Consider the following 9,440-nt stretch of genomic DNA (forward strand, 5'->3'; position numbering starts at 1 on the left):
CACACACACAACCCCTCCCCAAGGAAGGAAATGGTGCAAGCTGCCCTCTGATGGAGTACCAGGCCCCTGGTTCTGGTGACTGCCGCACCTTCCCCAAAGTGGCCATTGGGGCAGCTCCTGGAATAAGTTCTTCCTAGGAGTATTTGAGGCCATTAAGTGGCTTCCCAGAAATAGTAGTTATACTCTCAAGCCAGCTTCTTGGAGCTGGCTGTCCTTGTGCCTATCTGAACTCTCAGAAGGACTGTCTCCTGTCCTTTGCAGCATTTGCTGGTTTTCCTTTGAGAAAGATTACCACTTACTAAGCATTTTCATGTATGTCAAGGACCATGTATTTTTCGTTGTTGTTATTGTTGTTAATCCTCACCCAAGGATATTTTTCCATTGATTTTTAGAGAGAGTAGAAGGGAGTGGGGGAGAGACAGAGAAACATTGATGTGAGGGAGACACATCAATTGGTTGTCTCCTGCACGTACCCAACCAAGGCCAGGATGGAGCCTACAACTGAGGTACGTGCCCTTGACCAAAATTGAACCTGGGACCCTTCAGTCCATGGGCCGATACTCTATCCACTGAGCCAAACCCACTAGAGCGACCATGCACTTTTTCACTGTGCTTTCACAACAGCAGTGAATTGGATACTCATAACGTCACCTCAAAGGTAAGTAGTAGTCTAGAGTTCTAAGATGAGCCAGCTAAGGCTCAGAGAGCTAGAGCCAAAAGACTTGCCCATGTGACCCTGCTCATACATGGAGCCAGGTGTCCAATATAGATAGATCTGTTTCCAGTGCCTGTGCTCTGCTCCCTACTATTGTGTGTGTTGGTACCATGGTCTGCTTTGAGTCCTCTGATGGGGGGTGCCTCTGTGAGAGGGAGAGTCCATTTAGGAAAAAGACATAGGTGAGTCATATGCCAGAACTATGCAGTGTCTGTCTGAAGATGCAAATATAGTAGAAGAAATGAATGGTATTCCCCCAAATTTATTTGGAGGGTAGGGATTTCCTCTTTGGTTTGACAGCACTGTCAACTTCCTCCCTTTGGGAGACCAGTAAGTAACTGTCACTGTTCCACCCCATGCAGGGACCTAAGCCTGTTTCTGTACATTCCCCCTACCTTCCTGCCCTGGGGGCAGACTGTACTGCCTTTGGGTTGGGCACAGCTCCAGGGCTAATCCTCCAACCTTACCTGTGGCTTCTCTGAGACCTGAGAGGAAACTGAAAGTGATGTCATCAGGAAGTGGGTGTCCAAGTCAATTGCCAACCTAGGAGGCTGGAAAGTCCCTAGCTTGCTGCCTCCTCTATGACCAGTACTATGATAGTGCCAACATCTAGGAGCACTTTTTGTGTGTTGGGCTCTGTTCTCAGAACTGATCCACACAGCATCCTATGAAGTTGGTCCTATTAGTATCTACAAAGTTGCCCTTATTAAAGCTTACTGGAAGCTCAGTAGAGAGAACGTGGACTGGTAACCGATTTAGAACTATCCGTCTGGTGCTTACTGTGAGTTTCTTAGAAGCTGAGCCAGAGTAATCCTGGAAAAGGTGAGCCTTGAGCTGGATCTCAAAGAAAAGGTGGGCTCTCTGGGGAGGGAACACAGTTTGAGCAGAATCAAGAAAGAGCTTTACAAGTGCAGGAGAGAATGATGAGACCAGACTTACTGCAGTGGGGCAGGCATGTTGGGGAAGAAAAGTAAAGAAGGCTGCTGAGGTTAAGCAGATTTTGGACCTAATAGGTTCACACTGTGAGAACAGTAAATGTTCTTGGTAGAAAACAGTGTTCTATGGAACAAGATCTGGATGAACTACTAGTGAGAAGATCCAGCAGATGAAGTGACTGACACTGGGGTATGGAACATGCTGTAGACCTCTGCACCCTGGGACCATCAGGAACTCTGAGAGCAACAGGTGCCAAGGTACTTGCTTGGTTTAGGGTGCAAGGGATTGCCAGGTCTGCAATTGAGAATGCGTCTTTACTTCTGTTCCAGGTTGAATCCCAAAAATGTTCACCAGAGGCCTACAGTAGCTTTGTTATGTGGGCCCCATGTGAAGGGGGCTCAGGGTATCAGCTGTGGAAGGCACCTAGCCAACCATGATGTCCAGGTGATCCTCTTCCTGCCCAACTTTGTCAAGATGCTCGAGTCCATCACCAATGAGTTGTCTCTCTTCAGCAAGACCCAAGGCCAACAAGTGTCTAGTCTCAAAGGTGAGCACTTGCACAAGGCTGGGCTGAGGCTGCCTCCCTCCTCAGTAGTTTGATGGTCTGGTTGTACTGCCCAGTGGCGACAGGTGGAAAAACACCATGTGTATAGGCATGTTCTGCCTGTTGTAAGGAGTCATAGTACAAATGGGAACTACTTTGGTGTTGACTTGCCTACTTCCCATCCCTTCACCCTCTTTGTCCCAAACTCAGGTAGAGAGCTGTTGACCCATTTATTCATTTCAAAAATATTAATGGAGCAGGCACTGTTCCTGATAGTAGGGATAAGGCAATAGTTCTTGTTTTTGTTTTTCTTAAATCCATGCTTCCATGGAGCTTAACATTCTGGTTAGGACAGATGAATAAGTAACATTTCTTGTAGTATTTTGGAAACAAATAAAGCAGAGAAGAGAGTGTTGGGTAAGGAGTAACAGACATAGATATTTCCACGTCAGATCGACAAGAGCCTATGGGGTTTGAACTTTTACTAGGGTGAGATAGAAAGTCACTGGAGGAATAAGTAGAAGAAAGGTATAATCCAGCTCGGGGTCCACATCAAAATTTACTAAATCACAGAACAACCGTCATTCAGAATCACCTGAAATCTGGCTGAATGGAGGTCCTACAATCAGGGAATTAAAGAAAGTACATTGAGATTGGTAGGAGGGGTGGAGGCATGGAATAGTCTAGTCCGACACCCACGTGTGGCATGTTTTTAACCAGGAGGGATATGTTGGCCACAGAGGCCCTCCCGTGAGGAGCAAGGGGTCCCAGCCCCACACCAGACCACTCCGCCCAGGATACCAGTACTGGGAAGAGAAGTCTCTATAACTTCAGGCTGTAAAAACCAGCAGATATTGTGGCTGAGTGACACGGAGGCTGCAGGAATCCCAAGCAGTTCCTCCTAAAGGGCTGGTGCACAAACTTAGACTCATTCCCTCTTGAGCTCCAGTGCTGGGGCAGCAGCTTGAAAGAATCCAGGGACATACGGGGAGGAACTAAATTGTGTGGCATCACAAGAACTGGGGGGCAGCTTTCTTCCAGACAGAAGTGCTGGCAGAGGCCATTGTTCCTTTGCTGAGACCTACCTCCCCACCACAGTGCCAAAGGCATCACCATATCTGAGTCTCCATCAACCTGGCCCATACTGTTCATGCCTCACCCAAACTGTTTGCAGTGGCTTTTCCATATGAACGGGTTGTCCTGGCTCAGGCTTCAGACATTTCTAAAATTAAATAAGCAGCAGCTGGCCTCAGTGTGCCCCATACCTCTCAATCAGTGGCTCCAGGCCTGGCACTAGCAGCAGCCTGCCTTGCTTCACAGCTGGGCCTCGCCTGCGCACTTCCTAGCCCAATACAAAATACCAGCCATCTGTAGATCTCTCTGTAGCTCCTGCTGGGTGGCCCAAGGTAGAGGCTGACTTTGCACTTCTCTGGAGGCCCTAGAGTCAGTGCACCTGGTAGACAGCTTCAGACCATATCAGATTACAACTCTACACATCCACAAGAGACATACTCAAGGAGCAGACTCAGTGAGCACCAAAGCCCCACTGAAGCAAGTCCTACTCCATAGGGGTGTTTCCTGCACAGCAGCTCTACCACTGTAGTTGCAGCTGGTCCTCACGGCCGATTGGCCTGGAGGTCAATTCCTCCCAGTGACGCCAATAGCAATCAAGGCTCAACTACAACAAGACTGTGCACACAGCCACCCAGGGGCACACCTAGAGTGCCCAGCTCAGGTGACTGGGGAGGCTGAGCCACTGGGCTCTACAGGATACCTACTACACAAGGCCACACTACCAATTCCAGGAAACGTAGCAGCTCTACTTAATACATAGAAACAAACATATAGAAGCTGCCAAAATTCGGAGAAAAACATGTTACAAATGAAAGAAATGGAAGCAAACAAACTACTAGATACAGAGTTCAAAACCATGGTTATAAGGTTACTCAAGGATCCTAATGAGATCTTCAGGGGACTCAAAGAGCTTCGGGGAACTTAGTGAGACATTCAAGGATCTTAATGAGAATGTCAAAGACAAAAAAAGTCCAGTCAGAAATCAAAAATAATTTACAGGGCTTCATCAGTAGAGGATTTTGAGAATCAAATCAATGATTTGGAATATGAGGAAGCATAAACACTCAATCAGAAGAGCAAAAAGAAAAAAAATCCTAAAATATGAAGATAGTGTAAGGAGCTTCTGGGACAACTTCAAGCGTCTCAACATTTGAATTATGGGGGTGCCAGAGAAAAAGAGAGCAAGATACTGAAAACCTATTTGAAGAAATAATGACAGAAAACTTCCCCTACCTGGAGAAAGAAATAGACTTACATATCCAAGAAGCTCAGAGAGTTCCAAACAAGAGGAACCCAAAGAGGTCCACACCGAGACACATCTATATAATAAAGAGCCAGGGTCCTAACAACCATTATGACCGAAGGCTCAACCAGACCAGAAGTTAGTGCTAGGTTGCCATGGCAACCCAGACTGGGGCCACTGCAGGCGCCCCGACCCAGCACTGACTGCCTAGGGCAGTGGTTGGCAAACTGCGGCCCCTTGAGTGTGGCTCTTCCACAAAATACCACATGCGGGCACACATGTACAGTGCGATTGAAACTTCATGGCCACACTCAAGGGGCCAAAGAGCCGCATGTGGCTCTCGAGCCGCAGTTTGCCGACCACTGGCCTAGGGAGCTGTGGATCAGGCCCAGAGAGAGGCCTGCAGAGAAAGAGGCAGGGTCTGACCCGTAGCCTCTGTGGCAGCTATTGATCAGAACTTGCCTCTCTTTCTCTCCCAGCCCGGCCAACAGCCCCGCCTCCATTTCTCTCCAGGCCTCCACCGGGGCTGCTGATTAGCCTAGCCTTTCTTATCAGGCCCCATTGATAGGCCCAGAGACGCTGATTGGCATAGAAACTGACCAATCAGAACCAAATCTGGGTCAACTGTGAGGAGCCAATGGCTGCCTAGGAGGCAGAGCTTTTGATGCTGACTGGCATAAAAACTGACCAATCAGAACCAAATCTGGGTCAACTGTGAGGAGCCAATGGCTGCCTAGGAGGCAGAGCTTTTGATGCTGACTGGCATAAAAACTGACCAATCAGAACCAAATCTGGGTCAACTGTGAGGAGCCAATGGCTGCCTAGGAGGCAGAGCTTTTGATGCTGACTGGCATAAAAACTGACCAATCAGAACCAAATCTGGGTCAACTGTGAGGAGCCAATGGCTGCCTAGGAGGCAGAGCTTTTGATGCTGACTGGCATAAAAACTGACCAATCAGAACCAAATTGGCCGGCAGGGGAGGGCAGTGGGGGACAACCAGGCTGGCAAGGGAGGGCAGTTGGGGGTGAGATCAGGCCAGCAGGGGAGAACAGTTGGGGGGGCAATCAGGCAGGCAGGCAGGCAGATGAGTGGTTAGGAGCCAGCGGTCCCAGATTGTGAGAGGGGTGTCCAACCGCTGGTTTAGGCCTGATCCCACATATCGGGCCTAAACCAGCGATTGGACTTACCCCGAGAGGTCCCCGATTGGAGTAGGTGCAGGCTGGGCTGAGGGAACCCCACCCCCTCCGTGCACGAATTTCATGCACTGGGCCTCTAGTCATAATTAAAATGCCAAGGGTTAAAGACAAAGAATCTTAAAAGCAGCAAGAGAAAAGCAGTCACTTACCTACAAGGGAGCACCCATACGACTGTCAGCTGATTTTTCAACAGAAACTTTGCAGACCAGAAGGGAGTGGCAAGAAATACTCAAGGTAATGAATAGCAAGGACCTACAACCAAGATTACCCAGCAAAGCTATCATTTAGAACTGAGGGTCAGATAAAGATAAAGAACTTCACAGACAAGAAAAAGCTAAAGGAGTTCATCACCACCAAACCAGCATTACATGAAATGTTAAAGGGTCTTGAAGAAGAAGAAAAAAAAAGGATTAAAAACAAACAATAAAATGGCAACAAACATATATCAGTAATTGAATCTAAAACTCAGAACAAATGAACAAGGAATCCAATGAACAAAATAAACTAGTGAATAAAATGGAACCAGAGGCATGGAAACATGGAACACACTGATGAATCTCTAAGGGGAGAGTGGAGGAAGAGATTAACCAAAGAGTTCATATTGGACACACACGATCAATAGGATGGTGAGGGCCTGGGGCGGGACTGGATTGTGTTGGAGGCGGACGATGGGGAGGGGAAAGGGGAACATCTGTAATACTCTCAACAATGAAGAGTTTTGGTTTTTTTTTAATGAGTGACTCCAAGGTCTTCAGCCTAAGTAACTGGAAGGATGGAGGTGCCATCACTGAAATAGGAAGACTTGAGGGACGAGGTTTTTGGGGGAAGAGCAGAAGCTCAGAGGTGCCGCTAGATAAACAGGTGGAAATTTATATATGTAAATAAGAGTCTGGAGTTTAGTGAAGGGATCAACTCTGGAGTTATAAGTGTGTATGTGGTATTTAAAGCCATTATGAGTCTGGATAAGGTATCTCCTAGGAAGAGAGAGTAGATAGAGAAGTTGTTAGACTATTTTCTTTGTTTACAAGTCAAGGAGTCAGAGACCAGAGAAGGAGTGATCAGTGAAGGAGAAGGGAAACTAGGAGAGTCTGGTACCTGAAATACAAGTGAACAGAGGTGAGTATGATGAACTGTGTTAGCAAGATATTCTAGGTTGTCTAAAGAATGAGAATTGACCACTGGATTTAGCAGTGTGGAAGAGCAGTTTCAAGTGGAGTAGCGGGGGGTAAAATCTTATCAGAGTGAGTTTAAGTGGAAAAAGTGGAGAGAACAAATGTGGCCCACAGAAAGGGCTTTGCCAGGGGTCAGATGGCGAGTTGGGGCCAGAGCTTGAGCCAGTTTCTTAACTTTCAGGCCTATGGGCACTCAGACCTATGGTGCCCTGTCCTAAGTAAAGAAGCCAAAGGTCTCTTTGTAAAAAGTCATTACTTTAGGCTGAGAGCTGGGAAGGGGGCTTGGTATGAGTTCCCCTTCTTGTAATCTGTAACATGATGCCCATTCCAGGCAGTTCTTTCTCTGGTTGCCCTAACGCAGTGGTTCTCAACCTTCCTAATGCCGCGACCCTTTAATACAGTTCCTCATGTTGTGGTGACCCCCAACCATAAAATTATTTTCGTTGCTACTGCATAACTGTAATTTTGCTACTGTTATAAATCGTAATGTAAATATCTGATATGCAGGATGTATTTTCATTGTTCGCGACCCACAGGTTGAGAATCACTGTCCCAATTGTGCAAGCCTGAGGATGCCAACCCTTGAGTTTGGTCTGATTTCTGCTATTCGCAGTTTAACCTCTTACCTTGGTCAAGAGTTACATGCTTACTAAAACATCTGTTCTTACTAGTATACTGTCCCAGAGGCCTGGTTATAGCAGAGAAGCCTTTGTAAATGCCTGGGAGAAGTGATAGGTTCCTTCCCCATTCTTAAGTTGGGCTGCAAGGAAGACCCATTTCCATGAGACTAGTGAAGAGACCAGCTAGATCAGGTGGCTCTAGCAGGGTGAGTAGGCCAGCCCAGAGTAGAGTAAGTGGGCATGCTCTTGCCTGCTCATTTCTAGGGCCAGTCAGCAAATGGTAGTCAGGGCCTCCCTGTGAGTGCTGACTTGGCAGTAGACCCCACCTTCCTGGAGCTCATAATATTCCCAGGAAGTTAGTCAGATTACGCTGTGAGAAGGTCTGCACACCCAGCAGGACAGTGCTTCAGTCTGTGAGTTCCATGAGGAGAGTGGTCCATCTGGCTGACATGCTGTTGGTCTCTAGCATCCATCCCACCAAGCCTTGGAACTCCCGGGACCTCAGGCCTGGCCCAGCCTTAGAAGGTTGGCCTATGGAGAGGCATTGAAGTAGTGTCTGAACAAGACACTTGAAGGGCCACCTGGATTCTACTCCCAACCTAGGTTCTCTGCTTAGAGCAGTGGTTCTCAACCTTTTGGCCCTTTAAATACAGTTCCTCATGTTGTGACCCAACCATAAAATTATTTTCGTTGCAACTTCATAACTGTAATGTTGCTACTATTATGAATCGTAATGATGGTCTTAGGCGACCCCTGTGAAAGGGTCGTTCAACTGCCAGAGGGGTCGCAACCCACAGGTTGAGAACCGCTGGTTTAGAGGGATTTTCAGATGATATTTTTTTCCACCTGCAGATCTGCCCACTAGTCCCGTGGACCTGGTGATCAACTGTCTGGATTGTCCCGAGAACGCCTTCTTGCGGGATCAGCCCTGGTACAAGGCAGCTGTGGCTTGGGCCAACCAGAACCGGGCACCAGTACTCAGCATAGATCCTCCAGTGCATGAAGTCGAACAGGGCATTGATGCCAAGTGGTCACTGGCTCTGGGCCTGCCTCTCCCGCTAGGAGAGCATGCGGGACGCGTCTATTTGTGCGACATTGGCATTCCCCAACAGGTATTTCAGGAGGTGGGGATCAACTACCACTCACCCTTTGGCTGCAAGTTTGTAATCCCACTACACTCTGCCTAGAGGGACTCTGGACAGGCTGGACCCGGTAGTCCCCTGCTGCTCCTGACATTGAACTAGACAACGAATGCCTTAAGAGGATGTGAAGCTTCATGGACCTTATTGTTAAAATTTTCTCTTTTGGATTTGTTTCTCCTGTGAGAGGACAGATCATATATATTTTTTCTTTTGAGAACATGTATTTAAAGCTGACCTGTCACCTGCCCTTCGCCAGGAAAGGCTTTCCCACTGGGTGTGTGAGTCAGGTGGCAGGCTGAGTGTGCAATGGCTCCAGGCATTTCTACACTCGGTCCCCTGCATGGCCAGGTCGGGCTTTGTTTACAGACCGTAGGCAGCTTACAAACTGTGTTTCAGGTTTACAGCCACTGGGCCTGGGAGAACGTCTTGCAGGGTTGGGTAGGTCCTGTTTGGGGGCCTGTACTTCCTCTATTTCAGAGCTGGTGGCTTTGTCTCCTCTCTGATCATGTACAGCTGACTGCACTGCAGCTATCCACTAAAGTACAGAGTTGCACTACCCATTCGTTTTGAGGGCTGTGAGGCCTCCCCTAAACCCCACCACAAGTAGATTTGAGGGCTTTTTACCCTTTCTCCTTAGCTGGTCAAGTTTTATGCTGGGATTTTCCCCCAAGGGTCCTTCCTCCTTTCTAAACCACTCTGAGAGGCAAGGAAAAGGGTGGCATCATCACAGGTAATATAAGGTTATGTTACTGTAGAACCACAATGCCCATCTTGCCAGCAGTGCTCCCTAACCCCGT

General features: G+C 47.9%; 1 protein-coding gene across 4 annotated transcripts in view; it reads left to right on the forward strand.

Moving 5' to 3' along the window:
- Positions 1-8,860, forward strand: part of EDC3 (enhancer of mRNA decapping 3) — a 115,880-nt gene extending 107,020 nt beyond the window's left edge. For all 4 annotated transcript variants that reach the window (XM_005882771.2, XM_005882774.2, XM_005882772.2 and 1 more), the window contains 2 exons: positions 1,981-2,198; positions 8,354-8,860. In XM_005882771.2, coding sequence (XP_005882833.1) covers positions 1,981-2,198; positions 8,354-8,688 — 553 coding nt within the window. In that variant the 3' untranslated portion in view covers positions 8,689-8,860. The remainder of the gene's footprint in view (positions 1-1,980; positions 2,199-8,353) is intronic.
- The last annotated feature ends 580 nt before the right edge of the window (positions 8,861-9,440 follow it).

This window comes from Myotis brandtii, unplaced genomic scaffold (assembly GCF_000412655.1).
Source record: "Myotis brandtii unplaced genomic scaffold, ASM41265v1 scaffold74, whole genome shotgun sequence".
Taxonomy (NCBI): domain Eukaryota; kingdom Metazoa; phylum Chordata; class Mammalia; order Chiroptera; family Vespertilionidae; genus Myotis; species Myotis brandtii.